The 16834-nt window shown below is 40.7% G+C and overlaps 1 protein-coding gene across 1 annotated transcript; it reads left to right on the top strand.

Annotated features, from left to right (window-relative positions):
• The first annotated feature begins 1068 nt into the window (after positions 1-1068).
• On the top strand, positions 1069-15975 carry LOC126368169 (poly(ADP-ribose) glycohydrolase). Its single transcript, XM_050012056.1, has 11 exons — positions 1069-1324; positions 1842-2003; positions 5096-5205; positions 5705-5848; positions 7644-7726; positions 8664-8826; positions 10501-10631; positions 10956-11143; positions 12281-12521; positions 14098-14231; positions 15289-15975. Exons 1-11 carry the CDS (start codon positions 1076-1078, stop codon positions 15925-15927), a joined length of 2244 nt encoding a protein of 747 aa, XP_049868013.1. The 5' UTR covers positions 1069-1075; the 3' UTR covers positions 15928-15975.
• The last annotated feature ends 859 nt before the right edge of the window (positions 15976-16834 follow it).

The raw sequence follows: 16834 nt of genomic DNA, 5'->3' as shown, positions 1-16834 counted from the left end.
CATAGAAAATGATGCAAAACAGCGCCTTGTCGCGAACTTTTGCAAACACAGTACTCTCTCTGATACTTTTTCTACGAAAGAAAATATATGCGAAAACATTCACTGGACTTTGTATTACAAGATAAAGTGGAAAAGATTAGCACAAATACGCTTCACTCGATCATACAGTTTCAGTCACATTTTTGACAGGATGCCGATAAAGATGGCTGTCACCGCTAACCAATCACAGGCCAGCGCAATTGTCATTTATCATTAAAAATTATGGCTCCTATTGATAACTTTCGTTCCACGCAGATTACACGGTGTAGTAGGTAGTATCTCTACTAATACTTGCTCTGTGTGAACTGAACTGTCGGTCGGTCGGTCAACTGTCATGTTATTTCGTTGATTAGGTATAAATAAATAAATCATCGCTACAAATAATATATTTGTTTACATAATTTAAATTAAATATTTGTATATTGTGCATTGATATCATATATATGCGAAGTTTTTGAAGTGACCTTTCTCTGCATGATTCTGTATAACCTTTCCAAGCCGCGCAATTTGATACAAATCAGTTTACATCTACAAGATCTTGTATTTCGGAGTGGTCTGCTTATAATAGTATTTTATGCAACAGTTGTATAAGAAGGGTCAAAAAATGCGAGTGGCGTGAGTTGCGATGTGAGCCTTGGCGAACATCGCAATAAGAGACGCCACGAGCATTTTTTGACCTAGTTATACAACGTTGCATACAATACTTTTTCTACGACGACGTAATTTTAAACGAAACACAAAAATTTTCCAATTTATTTTCCAACGCGCGGGAAAATGGCGGCAAATGTATACTTTTTTTTATAGTATATCTATGGCACCAAACAAAGTAAAGGTGCCAGTTTCCAGGTCAAAAAAAAAAAAAAACAACAATGCTTTTTTGGCGACATTATAGTACAGTTACACTTTGTAAACAATGCTTTTATAGACCATAGAGCGTACACTTTTTCAAAGAGTTTAATTATGTATGTACTTATATTAGACTTTTTGGTTATTTAAATGCCAGATTAAAGTAGAGGAGTAGAAAAAAGCCTATTCAATGGATCCGGAAGGTGCTAACGCCTGGAGGGGTGTGCCTATAAGTGAGATTATAGGCTCTCAATCGCCGTGGGGAGCGCCGGAATTTCCTTTAGTAACGCCGTCGCATAACCATACGGTTTTGTACCATATTCCTAGTAATGGGGACATAGGGGATAGGCCCCTTAAGCCGCAGGTAGGACGGGACAAGTGGGACAGTGAGCATGTCAGAATGCCATGCTCCAGTAAGAGTTTATACCCTGTTGAAGATGTAAGTACTCAACCATACAGTATAATTTTTATTTGTTAGGTGTTATATAAGGGCAGTTTTACGATCAGAGGTAACTTGTGCGGCAATGAATTTAAAATCGTTTTTTTATTCTATTAGCTGCAACTTGTATGGATGCTGAACCTCTTATCGTAGAATTACCCATAAGAATGTGTTTAGTGTTGTGTGAGTTTTGAAAATTATTATTACTCTTTGTTCCTTTTGTAATAAGTAAAAAGAATCTATCTATCTATAAGGTAGTGGGCAGTGGAAATTAACTGCAATGTAATCAGTTGTTATTGTAGTCATAAATACATGTACATTAATATAACATTTGGTGACAACATCCTTATTATTTATAGTTTCTTGTTATTTATGTAATCAGAAATTAATTTTATAATGTAATAATTATTGTTTTTCTTTGTATCAAAGTAGTAATTAATTTAAGCATAATGCACTTTGATTTGAAAATTGTACTTGAAAATATAAAACTTCTTTTACCAATTTTTTTCTTTGGTAGTGTAATGGTGAAACACATTTAAAGAAGAGATGGGAGATGATTGAGTGTGCATTACGGAGACCAATCTGCAACAGCACACAGTTAGCTGATGCTATCCTTAGCTATAATACCAAGTTCAAGACCATTTGGAGGTTCTGTGCGCTTCATACACTGTTTAATGAAGTAAGAATCTTACCTATGTAACCTAACCTTTACCTACACTTTAAAAACTGTACTCACCTACAATTGCTAAGGCATTGAGGCTAAGGCCTATTCTACCTATAAAAGCATGCTGGAGTCTGTTAAATGCATACTTATTAATTACTATGTTTTAATCAAATAAATATAATGGATGACAATATGAAAGAGTATAGTTATTGATGATATCATAGGTACATGTATTATCTATATAAATTCCATAGAAATGTATATTGTTTTGAAGTTTTTATATATATACTGGGTGTTAGTGACATCGTAACGAATACTGAGAGGGATGATTCAGACCATGATTATGAGTTAATATCTAGTGGAATTTTCCGTCGCAAAATTCATGAAATTTTGAGTTTTGTTTTTAATTATTTGCAATTCCATATTGTGCTTTTAGCTGCATAGAACCCAAATTTCAATAAAAAAAACAATAATGACAAATTATCGAAAATTTTCGATGTAATGGAGACAACAGCTGCTCGAACGGGTCAACGGCCACACGCACCGCGCGCCGCGCGCCCCGCTCCGCGCGCCCCGCGCCGCACGCCCCGCTCCGCGCGCCCCACGCCGCACGCCGGCGGCGGCGCGGCCTACAAAGTAGGCACTACGAACCGATCCTATTTCTTTCTCTGTCTATCGTAAATTATAAATTTATTTTATTCTTATTCTTAAATGGACGGATAATCAACAGGCATAAAATTTATGGAATACACGTCAATTTTAAGCAGAAATCTAAAACAACCGACAGAATTAAGTTGACAGCACACGTCAAACGGTTTGCATACCAGCGAGATACCTTTTTGATTCGACCGGGTTATTCATTCATTTACTCAGGAATCGGGGCCATTATCTACCTAAAACAGTTGAAACAGTAAATAATTGTATTCTTTGTTGTCATTAGAATAACTAACAACCAACTAACACAACCACCACAGATTAGGTAATTAGTTACCTACTATGTCAACCATCCACCAACTTAGTATGTAAGTACCTACGCAAAACCTCGCTACACAAAAATCGAGCGAGATCGCGTCTAGAATTGGGCGGACACTCCGCCAGAGTGTTGCCTATCGATATTCTATCGATACCTAGTTAAAAAAAAACCAATAGTAGGTACCTATCGATAGATCTTTTAGATCAATACCCATTATTGTTACAAAGCAAGACCTATCGGTACTATCGTTAGTATCGATTTAAATGTACTATCACTACTTTCGATAGTTTAGACAATTTTCAAGTTCAACAATTGATAATCTACCTATCGATAGTTCGGCAACTCCGCCGCGTAGGCAATGTCGGCATGTTCAAAGAAGAAAATTGTCCGAGAGGAGTGATCTTATTTTTCTTGTTACATGTTGGTACCGAGGTACTAAGTACTAAGTTATTCGTGGTTTTAAATCTCATTGTTAAATCATCAGTAAAGAACTAATTAAACCTATCCTGTTCTGTGTACAATATTCATGTAACGGCTACGTGCTTACATAAGTACCTAGTAGACGGGAGCAACGACTTAACGTACCTTCCGAAGCACGGATCATTTTACTTTCGGACAATCAGGTGATCAGCCTGTAACGTCCCAACCAAAGGCCTTATAAACAGATTTTTGTGATATGTCCCCACCGGAATACGAACCCGGACCCTCCGCATCCCATCGCTCAATCACTGGACCACATAGGCCAAGAAGGTTCTAAGACATAATTAAAGGATCCTGGGACGCAAGACCTCCGAGTTAGGGCTTGTTTGATCTGTCTTGAGGGATACTCGGACGTGAATAGCCTCACGGATCAAGGGCAACGCGCGCCAATAAAGTAGGCATTACGAACAGATACTAGGTATTTCTTTGAGTTGATAGGTATCAAGTGAAGTTTCCTGTCGCAAAATTCATAAAAAAATTAGATTTTTCTCAGTCCCATATTGTGTTTTAAGCTGCATAGAACACACATTTAAAATAAACAAATAAAAATTACTAATTATTAAATTTTATCAATGTCATCAATAATAATAATAACGTATCTACAACTTCAGCTATGCGCAGGTGAATAGCCGGCGCACGGGTCAAGGGCAACGCTCGCCAATAAAGTAGGCATACGAACAGATACTATTTCTTTCTCTGTCACTTGCACCATAAACATACTTCTCTCTCTCTCTCTAGTCGTCGGCTCGACTCGGCCGCGGCCGGCGGCCGGTGCGTCGTCGGCGCCCTTAGTCGGCGCCTTTGATGCTTTGCGCTAACGCCGCCGCGCGCTTCCGCTCAGTCGAATACTAAGCTTGACCCGAATCGCGTGATGTTTTTCGAGGATATTTTTTTCGTGTTTGTGAGTGTTTGTTTCATTCTGTAAATGAGTAGTGTCGACTATGATGATAGATCATAGATCATTTACTGCGCAAAAGTATGGAAGATTGTTGATGTTTATTAAAGAGCAAGGTGTTGTGTTTGTGAGTGCGTGTGATACCTACCTACCGCGGAGGAAACGCGATGTTGCATACCTACGTGACGTGACATGTTCTAGGGTACCTACCTAGGTACTTCATCCGAAGGAATAACAATTAAGGTAAGGCAAGAGTAGGGTTTTTATTGTTAATAAGTTAGGAACGTTTTAATAACTGGTAGGTAGGTACCGTGCGTGAAAAATCGTGGCAGTAGGTGTTCTACTTCAACAAACTCAACATTTTTAAACGTTGCACCACTAAGCATCTAAATACAAGAGAATGAAAACTCCTACCTAGATACAACATCGTATCACGCACGCACGCGTAACGTAGCCGTGCGTAGGTTTAACGTCTGTGTGCCGCGTTGTTCGACTTACATTGCGGCACAGTAAAAATTCAAAATCTTAATTAAACATTTGCGACAAGAAAAACACCCACCATCGTTTTTAGTACAATCAAATAGGCGTTCCATTTTTTTTTTCGTTACGATGTCCCTAACACCCTGTATATCTCATTTGACTAGGCTGTCCTCTTGCCTATTGGTGAAGTAAATACTCAAAACAGATTATCAAGACAGTACATACATATTAAGACACTCTACTTGCATACCTATATGTATTTTTTTTTACTGTTTTCAGCACTTAGATGAAGAGGAGTCCCAGTATTTTTTTACTGTGACATTACCAGAGATAGCAAAGCTAGCGTTGGATCTACCTAAGTTGATTCAGGCTCCTATACCTTTGTTGAAGTGAGTACAATTTAGGCTGAATGTTTTTCATGCCAAAGGCTCATGTCCCTTGTATAAAAAACTTATGAATTATTATATTATATTATTATTAAAAAATGATCGCGAAATCATAAATAGGTGGTGAATTTATGAAGTACTATTACAGTACTGCTGAATATATTATGATTATTATTATAAAACACAATCTGGAGGTCTGGGTTCAATTCCTGATGGCGACATTGTTGAAATCACTTTGTGGGACTGTCCTTTATTTGGTAAGGACTTTCAGGCTTGAATCACCAGATAGTCCGAAAAAGTAAGATGATTCCGTGCTTCAGAGGGCACATTAAGCCGTTGGTCCTGGTTATTAGCCGTAAAATCACCTCCACCAACCCGCATTGGAGCAGCAGTATGTTCCATACCCCCTCCAAATGATTGAGGGGAGGCCTGTGCTGTGTATATAGGCTGTTCATGTTATGTTATGTGTATATTATAAAATGTTTAATGTGTTTTCTTTCAGACAAGAGAAGAACCATTCCATATCACTCACACAGCTACAGATTGCCAGCTTATTGGCAAATGCATTTTTCTGTACATTCCCTAGGAGAAACACTAGCAAACGCAACTCCGAATATGCGTCGTATCCTAACATCAATTTTAGCACGTAAGTTATGTTCACGACATACAATTTATAATCTGTGCCTACTACATACGAGGGGCGGCTGGAAAATTATGAGCCTAAGTACCTTTAACTATTACTAGTGAGCCGCGCGGTACAGCACTAATTGAGGGTATCTCAAGCAATATAAATCTCAATTTTCATGTCTTTAGCATCAGTACTTTTTTAGTAATTGAACCTTAAACGTCACCATGTCTGAGTATTCCGCGAATTGCACGAAATTCGAGTACAGAGCTGTCATCAAATACCTTACAAAGAAGAATAAAACGCCGACGGAAATATTTTAAGACATGTCTACTGTTTACGGAGCGTCTGCACCTTCGTTTGCCACCGTAAAACGTTGGAGCCGAAAATTCAAACATGGCAGGGAGTCGCTCAAAGATGACCCCAGGCCGGGGCGGCCGAACACCGCCGTTACCGAAGAAAACATCGAAAAAGAAAAAAACTTTTTCTTGAAGATCGGCGATTCAAGTTGTGGTATCTAGCTGAAGCTATAGGCATTAGCAAGGACCGAATCGGCGCCATTCTGCATAATCATTTGCACATGAAAAAGGTGTGTGCGCGATGGGTGCCAAAAATGTTCACGCCGTTGGATAAACAGCGACTCGTCACAACTTCGCAGGAGTTTTTGGACATCTGTGGTGATAATCCTGATGATGTTTTTTCGAGTCTTGTCACTGTTGATGAAACATGAATTTGACAGTATGATCCTGAATCCAAACAGGAGTCAATGCAGTGGATAGAAAAAGGAGAAAGGCAGCCTCGGAAATTCAAAGTTGAAAGATCGGCGTCCAAGCTCATGGCCACTGTTTTTTGGGATTGTGAAGGAATTTTGTTTATAGATTACCTTCCCAAAAATACTACAATGAATAGTAATTATTATGCTGGATTGTTGACAAGAGTGCGTCAAGTGGTTGTCGAGAAAAGGAGAGGCAAACTTGCGAAAGGTGTCCTGTTTTTGCAAGACAATGCGCCCGTCCACACTGAGAGACTGGATTTGAAGAAATCAACCACCCACCGTACAGTCTAGACCCTAGCGACTATTTCCTTTTTTCCGATTTAAAAAAGGACCTCCGAGGACGGAGATTTGCCAGTGACGAGGGAATGAAGGCGGCCGTAAACGAACATTTCGAAGACAAAGACGGCGAATATTTTTTGACCGGGTTAAAAGCGCTTTATAATAAATGTAAGAAGTGTGTTGAAGTAGAGGGAGATTACATAGAAAAATATTTTTTTTATACACATCTATCAGTACTTTTAATACCTTAGGCTCATAACTTTTCAGCCGCCCCTCGTACTGTATGTACATTAATTCCCTTCCCTTTCAAAATAAAAGTAGCGAACGGAGCAGCAAGATATTTCTTTTTTTTTATTTAATTTCACTATAAAAATAAACGTCTCCCTGTAGGCTCTGCACGGTAACCGCGCCGCGCGCAGCGCAAATTATAGCGAGACCTTCGACCAATAGCTGTTTGACGTCCATCTACGTAGATAACATTCGTATCGTTTATTGGTCGAAGCGCTCAATATAATTCGCGCCACGCGCGGCGCGGTTGTCATGCAGACCCGGCTGTTCAAGTTCAATATGATTACTGTGTTTGCTTTCTTTTTCATGTGTGAATTGTAATATCAAAGAGTTATTATTGAACAGCCAAAAGCTTCAAACAACACTCATGTAACAACTATGTACTTACATAAGTAAATTTTATTTTTTAATAAATTAAGCATTACTTATTATGTGCTATAGTAACAAAATTATTTATGAACATTTTTGTTGCAGACTGTATGAGTGCGCGGGTAACGACGATGTATTGGAGAAACTGAAGTGCATTTGTCATTACTTCAGACGTGTCTGCACTAAAGGTGACTGCTTCTCATAATTTGTACAGTGTAAAGTGTTTACTTCAGTCATAGAATAAATATTAGTACTGCATATAGAATGGTAACTATCCGCTTCATACCAATTCGTATCGCGGGAGTTAGATTTATCTCACCCTCTCTATCCTCGCGGCACCGTAACCTTAGGCTTTGACCAATAGCCGTGCGACATCTATCTACGTAGATAAGTCGAAACACTTGATATGAATCACGTCCGGCGCGTCCCGGTTGCCGTGCAGACCCTTGCTGGATCTTACTAGGGACGGTACAGATAAGTATAGGCGCCCAAAGGACGTTATATACGATTCTGACGACCCGATCACTCTATAGAGGCGGCCAATCAGGTCGCGACAATAAACACGTCAGGATCCCGATACCGACCCCGCCGGCGTAGTCGACGCTTTTCCTCATTTGACGCCCACCACTACCGACCCGTTACGGTCTATTAATTCTTTCCATATGATCCCCTCAGACGACGCCCTAAGCCGAGGTTCGCGCCCAACTGGTCACCCTCAGGCATGTTGTCTTAAAATTTGTACCGGGTGAGAGCCCGCCAAGTAGTTAATGCCATCTGTGGCAAATCTACGATAAGTTACGTTTTTTTGACGTAACTTTAGCTGGATCTTACTTTAGTCTACATTATTGCGAAACTGCAAGGAGTTAAGGAGAGCGCGAACTGTCTGTCTCGTTTGCACTTACGTCAGGCGGCACACGGCCAGCGTAAACACGCGACTCTTTCTGGCCGCGACAGAGATCGTCTGTCTCTTTCTGTGCAGTACTGTGAGAGAGTGACGGGTGATGTATGTCGCGGCGAGGAAGAGTCGCGTGCTTACGGTGCTAAGCTACCTGATTGATACTTTTGTGTGGAGTGTCTGGGGTGTCCCCCCCGCTCGCCCTACATGCCTGACATTGTGCAGCGCAGCGCCTCGCGGCGTGCTGACGTTCAGCCGGCGGGGCGCGGAGGCGCGGGCCGGCGCCCGCTGGCTGCACTGTGACGTCAGCTTGTGCTCGCTGCCGCTGCACGTCGACCCTACTGGCACCATCGAGGACGCGCACGGACTCATACAGCTTGACTTCGCTAACAAGTCAGTACACACATAGATTATATTTTTCTTTTTTTTTTTGAAATTGATTGGCCTGGTTACACGACCTTTAAGCCTACGCTCAAGTCAACTTAGTGTCTTTCGTTTTTTTTTTTTGTTTTGCCTATCTCATACTAAAGGTAGTTCAACACAAGCGTCAAACTTGGTGTAGTTATAAAGCAAATACGGTTTCTTTCTACATGTCTCGGTCCAAGAAACATTAATACCATGTGTTTTATTTTATTTATTTATTTCAACTTCAATACACTATCATTACAGGTAGGACCTAATGCGATAGAATAGTAGCTACAAAGAATAATTACACAAACACAAGTAACATACACTCACTCAGTACATAAAATACATAAGGTAACCCATCGGAATTCGCTCAGACTACAAACAAAGATATCTTGGATATCTGGATAGATGGCGCTGGCGATATAGATGGAAAAATTCCCATTGATAGGATGGGGACCCGGTGGTCTAATGGTTAATGCGCTCGTAGCTTAACAGGAGCTGCTGATTGTCTCTTTGACAATTCAAAGTAGTTTGTTCCTTAAAGGTGAATGCGCCACGAGAACTACATACACCGAAGTCATCGTTATAAGTCCAAGTATGTATAATATCGTATGAAACGTCACATGATCCGCATTTTTCCGCCAAATGCGATGACTTCGGCCCTCGCGGTTCTTGCAGCGCGTCTGATTGCACGTTCACCTAAAATGTTATCTTCTACTTATCTACACTTTAAGTCAAGTTTAAGTTTTGACTAACACAATTGGCTCGACCATTATAGACGGCGATACGGCCCACCATAAATGGCCATAAATGGGAAATGATGAGTTATATTAATATATCTTAAGCGCAGTTTTCACTAACGCAGTTGGCTCGACCATTATAGACGGCGATACGGCCCACCATAAATGACCATAAATGGGAAATGATGAGTTATATTAATATATCTTAAGTGCAGTTTTCATTAACGCAGTTGGCTCGACCATTATAGACGGCGATACGGCCCACCATAAATGGCCATAAATGGGAAATGATGAGTTACATTAATATATCTTAAGTGCAGTTTTCACTAACACAGTTGGCTCGACCATTATAGACGGCGATACGGCCCACCATAAATGGCCATAAATGGGAAATGATGAGTTATATTAATATATCTTAAGTGCAGTTTTCACTAACACAGTTGGCTCGACCATTATAGACGGCGATACGGCCCACCATAAATGGCCATAAATGGGAAATGACGAGTTATATTAATATATCTTAAGCGCAGTTTTCACTAACGCAGTTGGCTCGACCTTTATAGACGGCGATACGAACCCACGTTGGTCTAACAGAAAAGTCGTATCTTGCGATGGAATTACCTCGAGCTTTCTGTGGTTTAGGCGCATAATGACAAAAACGCAAAATGACAGATTCACAAAATGTCAGAAACGCAATATGTCAGATGACGTAAAATGCCGGTTTCGCAGAATGACAGATTCGCAAAAAGACAGTTTCTCAAAAAGACAGTTTCTGAAAAATGTCAGAAACGCAAAATGTCAGATGGTTGGTACCCACCACGTTGGTCTAAACAGTAACTTCAGTGAGGTGTGGGTACTTAGTTCATCTTGCGATGGATGTACCTTCTATATATATATAGTCGCGAGCTTATATTTTCAGGTACCTAGGCGGAGGCGTGCTTGGGCACGGGTGTGTTCAGGAAGAGATCCGATTCGTAATATGTCCGGAGTTAATGGTCTCCATGCTGTTCACCGAGGTCCTGCGGCCGAATGAGGCGCTCATGATGATAGGTATGTACATTGTACAGTCATGAGCAATATAATGTACCCACTTTAGGACTCTGTCGCACTAACATATTTGACATTTAGTGAGACTTACAGTTCAATTTGTCAAAAAAGTTAATGTGACATGGTACCAAAGTGTATACATATTAATGCTCGTGACCGTACATCTATGAGCATGCCAATCAGAATCATTTATCCAACGTAATTATCATGGATAAACTTGTTAAACTTGTGTAACGGCCTCCGTGGTCCAGTGGTTTGGTGTGCTCACGATCCGGAGGTCCCGGGTTCAAATCCCGGTGGGGACATACATGAAGTGTTGTATCTCAGGTGGCGAGCGCTACAGCAAGTACGAAGGGTACAGTCGGTCGTTCCGGTGGGCCGGCGACTACCGCGAGTCCGCGCCGCGCGATTCTGCCGGCCGGCGCCGCGTGGCCGTGCTGGCGGTCGACGCCGTCCCATACAGCCACAGGGAGCACCAGTACCGCCGGGACATGATCACCAGGGAGCTCAATAAGGTATGACACTAGGGGGTTCAACTTCGCGTATTAACACTGCCTTCTGTCTACATTTTGGAGCTATGCAAAGTTAAAAAATACCCTCACTTTTATAAATGAAATGAAGTTTATTGTAGTAGATGTGATCATACATAGTGAAGGGGGTCTAAGTATTATAATATACTCATATATATCTTACGAAGGACCCCCCAAAAACGAAGTGACTTTTCTCCGCACTTACAATGGTGTGAAAAAAGGTGTTGTATTGTTAGCGGTGTGACAAACAAGAAAAAAAAATCCTGTTTGTCATACTGGTGTGACAACCTGGTGTGACCACGAGTCCGGAGGGCTTTCCTACACCGTATTTGCTTCGACAACAAGGCAGATTAATGTTGCTAAATTCTAGGCTAAAATTACACGCCACGAGACCATTAGCAATGTCCATTAAAATATATAATAAGCTCCCTAAGTACTTAAGAGATGAAACTAAAACGAATTTATTTATAAAAAATCTAAAAACAATGCTAATTAAAAAGAGCTATTATACTGTAGACGAATTTTTAAATGATAAGTTTAAATTTTAATACACACTTCCTCTCTTTCCTTCAACGTTGCTGTGCCCTACAGGGTTCATGTTATGGTTCCTATGCCTATGTAACACCCCATTATACTACTGGAATGCAATAAATAATTGAGAATTGGGTCGAAAAAGGCCACGCTGAAGAAATTCATCTTTTCAAAAAACGGCCTCCGTGGTCCATTGGTGGAATGTTAGGCCACGATCCGGAGGTCCCGGGATCGAATCCCGGTGGGGAAATACCCCAAAAATTACTTTGTGTTCCCTAGTTTGGTTAGGACATTACTGGATGATCACCTGATTGTCCGAAAGTAAGATGATCCGTGCTTCGGAAGGCACGTTAAGTCGTTGGTCCCGGTTACTACTTACTGATGTAAGTAAGTAGTTACATTAGTCATGTCAGGGCCTATGGCGGTTCAATAATAACCCTGACACCAGGGTTGATGAGGTTGGTAATCCACCTCATAACCCACACGATAGAAGAAGTTGCGTCTTGCGATGGACGTGCCTCTGACTACCCCAGTATTTAATTTTAAATAATGAATGAAATGAATATTCTAACAACATTCTGTATTATTCAGGCATGGGTGGGTTTCTCATTCTATACGGATGACCAGCCAGGGCTGCAGTACCCGGGCGTAGCCACAGGCAACTGGGGCTGCGGCGCGTTCGGGGGCTCCCCACAGCTGAAGAGTCTCATACAGATGATGGCCTGCGCCTGCGCGAGGCGACCCATTGCGTATTACACCTTCGGAGACACTGAGCTGAGAGACGAAGTCATTAATGTGTACAATATGCTGTGTCGATGTAATGTTACTGTTGGTGAGTTGTTGGAATTTGTACTTTATTACTAACACAGTTGGAATTTGTATTTTATTAAGCAGCCTCCATGGTCTAGTGGTTAGAGCATTAGGCTCAAGATCTGGAGGTCCGGGTTCGATTCCCGATGGGGACATTGTCGAAATCACTTTGTGAGACTGTCCTTTGTTTGGTAAGGACTTTTCGGGCTTGAATCACCTGATTGTCCGAAAAAGTAAGACGATTCCGTGCTTCGGAAGGCACGTTAAGCCGTTGGTCCCGGCTATTAGCCGTAAAAACACCTCCACCAACCCGCAGTGGAGCAGCGTGGTGGAGTATGCTCCATACCCTCTCCGGTTGATTGAGGGGAGGCCTGTGCCCAGCAGTGGGACGTATATAGGCAGTTTATGTATGTTACTAACACTCCAAGTGTCAGTCCAAGTGGACTCGCTTAAGCGATCTTTATTGTGTGACTTGGATGGCAAATGTAGCCGTGGTAGCCCAGTTGGTAGAACGCTTGCCTCCCACTTTGGGGTAGCAGGTTTGGATCATAAATGATTACCACGTGCTCAGTGGTAAAGGACGACCTCCGTGGTCCAGTGGTTGAGCGTTGGGCTCACGATCCGGAGGTCCCGGGTTCGATTCCCGGTGGGGACATATCACAAAAATTACTTTGTGGTCTCTAGTTTGGTTAGGACATTACTGGCTGATCACCAGATGGTCCGAAAATAAGAAGATCCGTGCTTCGGAAGGCACGTTAAGCCGTTGGTCCCGGTTACTAATTACTGATGTAAGTAAGTAGTCGTTACATGAGCCATGTCAGGGGCCTTTGGCAGCTCAATAGTAACCCTGACACCAGGGTTGATGAGGTTGGTACTCCACCTCACAACCCACACGATAGAAGAAGAAGTGGTAAAGGAAAACATCGTGAGGAAACCCACATTCGCGAGATATGAATTTTCGGAGGTATGTGACCTAACCTGTAAACCCTTCGCGGGTTGGAAGGTCACATGTCCTCACCAACACTTAGATGTAACTTATTCTTATATAATTTTATATTTCAAGTTTTGCGCCAAACTTGCTTATACTTATATCCCATTGTCCACGGTTTCCCAAGAAACAAGGTCCGCCTAGTTTGGGAACCTCTGTTCATTTTGTTTAACATATGCCTTCTACCTTTTAGTATGATTTCTGATAATAAACATATTTTTGATTTTGATTTGATTTGTATTTGAAAATACATACATAAACCCACGCCTATTTCCCACCGGGGTAAGCAGAGACTATAGAATTCCATTTGCTTCGATCCTGACACACTTCTCTTGCTTCCTCCACATTCATCAATCGCTTCATACACGCACGCCGGTTCAGAGTAGATCGTATTAAACCTTTTCTAAGAACATTTCCAATTTGGTCATCAACTTTCGCTTTATATACCGTTTTCGCAATTCTATTATCCTTCATCCGCTCTACGTGTCCAAACCAACTTAACATTCCCTTCTCAATCTTAGTCACTATATCGTCTTTTACACCACATCTCTGTCTTATCACACTGTTTCTCACTCTATCATTTGTATTTGAAAAAACTTATAATTTTCAGGTCAACTGTATAAATACATGATGCGTTTCTCGACGACAGACGTTCGGCGCGCGCACTTGCATTCATTCCTACAACAAGTACTTATTGACGAAAGAAAAAGCAAAAGGAGTGTATCCCCGGATCAAATGGATGTTGTAAGTTTAACTTTTTTTTTATTTATTTTTTAACTTCGAATGAGGGACTTTCCAATTGACGTTCCCCAAACACACGATAGATGGCGTTGTTCACTTTCAACATGATAATTACCTACCTATTTTCTTATTGCTAGGGTACATAATTATTCAAAAATGTAATGTAATGGCAGAACCATATAAAAAACTAATTGTTGCTTGATATGTGCATCACATTATGTATTCAGAAGCTCGATACAAAACGAGACGAGCTCAAGGCGCGACCACCTGCTGCCATAAATTATAATTATTTAGGAGGAGTGCTGACGTGCATTGAATGCGGTCGTACATTTAATGCTAAGATCGGATATGTCAGTCACTTGAGAGCACACGAACGACGCTCTCATTAGTTGTCGAGTCGCTGTGGCCGAATACGGTCAGGAAGGAAGGAGCAGAATGATGTTGCTACCTATATCTATAGAAAATGCAACGCAAATCATTAAAGACGTTGTATTCCAATGGGCCGAAAAACATTATGGCGCAAACCATCCTGTATGTGGTGTGAGCAGCTAGTGCGAAACAGGTTTGCAGCCAGCCCGATGATCGCACTCGGTACCTATTGTGGCGCGTAGTGGGTATCAATAGTTTAAGTAAATTGTAGTAATTTTAAAGCGGAATGTTCATCAGGACAAACCCTTTTGGGGTTTATTGATGTGATCTATTGTAAAAAAAAAAATAAAAAAATATTGCTTCTCTTTATTTTGATCAGAATAATAATGGGTGCAAGTTGTAATTGTACCATGGTGTATTAAAAAGGGTCATCATCTATACCCAAAAACAAAGATAAAAGATGCGTATGTCTGTTATCCATGAAATAAGAAGTTTAAACGGAGAAAAAGCTTAACAACGCCATCTATCGTGTTTGTGTTACCCTACATAACATGATTTCACGATGATGAAGTAAGGAAACTTAAAAAGGTAGAAATTGGACCGTTCACACAAATGAACTATGTCCATATAATATTGATATACTTATCTGTTACCTTGCAAAGCTTCACATAAGATCAATTCTTTGTTTCAGAGTATAACGTCAGATAAGGATCAGAGTGCGGAAACAAATCAAAAGGAGCTCAACGATTCACCTGATCTATTCTCACAAGACGACGATTTAAGCCAGAATGAATCAAACTTACAGACACATAAACAAACAGACAACAAACAGAACAAATGTAACACTCCCAACGAAGATAAAATGGCCGACACCAAGCACAAAATGGCGCCGCATACTGCGAGGTTATTCGACGAACTGCAAAAACTCGACGACGACAGCAAATCGAAATCAAATTCTACATCGACACCGCACACGTCACGACATTTTTCCAATCAACAAGGCAATGACGATAGAATGACATTTTCGGAAAACAAAATGGACGACAGTGAAACCAATATGACCTCGAGTAGTTACAGAAAAGTTTCAAGCAGTGAAAAGGTTTGTAAAACAGACACCATGAAGGCGAACACGTCGCGTTTGTTTGAAGAAATGGAGAAGTTCGACGAAGAGCACGGTAGGTTAAATTTGTCTGTATGCCATACATCACCAATTAGTCACAGTAGAAATGTAACTCACGATTCTGACAGTGACAGGTCAGAAATATCGACAGATGTCAAAAAGAAACTTGCTAAGAAAATAACGGACTATTTTAGTAAGAAATCCACTTGATGAACTTGTACATATTATGGGTTAAATAAAATAATAAGTTATTTTAAATATTGCTATGTTTTGATTACCTTTTTCAGAATATTGCTTTTAATTTTGGCTCATAAAAAGACGGGGTACTGCTGCGAAGCTCGTTTTTTAACAATCATCACCTTTTTGTTTCATATATATTGCGTGTTTATTTATGTGGTATATTTTTATGGATCTGTAGGTCTGGCTTGACTAGTCCTCAATTGTTCTTTTAATTTGTTGAGCGTGTTCAATTCGTACATACGGTCACGAACATTAATATGTATACACTTTGGTACCATGTCACATTAACTTTTTTGACAAATTGAACTGTAAGTCTCACTAAATGTCAAATATGTTAGTGCGACAGAGTCTTATAGTGGGTACATTATATTGCTCATGACTGTACATACATTTATTCTTGAGAATGATTCCTGACAGTGGTGCGGGTTCGCGCAAACACCAACTTAGTTTTAACTTAATTTGAGAGGATCAAAACTAGTTCTGTCTCTATCTTGCACTTAATGTAAGTGAAGGACGGCACTAGTCTGCTGCAAAACTAAAATTAGGTTAAGTTTGTCTCCCGAATAGGCGCCATTGGTGCTAATTCCTGCAGACGCCATCTAATTTTAAGTTGTACCTGTGATTTTCTTATCCGTTGAAAAATCTAAAATAACCGTCTAAAAATACGTCCACCAATAACCCGACAAAATTAAGTAGACAGCACGTCAAACGGATTGCACACCCGCGATAGGCCTATTTTATTCGCCCGGGGTATTCATTCGTTTTAAAATTAACTTGTTGACTTGTTAACTTGTTGTCCGTTCCTTTCCTTTTCGGCGGATAAGACTGTGACGGGTATAACTTAAAATAAATTAGGAGGTGTCTGCAGGAATCGGGG

The sequence above is a fragment of the Pectinophora gossypiella genome, chromosome 7 (assembly GCF_024362695.1).
Source record: "Pectinophora gossypiella chromosome 7, ilPecGoss1.1, whole genome shotgun sequence".
Classification (NCBI taxonomy): Eukaryota; Metazoa; Arthropoda; class Insecta; order Lepidoptera; family Gelechiidae; genus Pectinophora; species Pectinophora gossypiella.
This window is presented reverse-complemented; position numbering and strand designations above follow the sequence as displayed.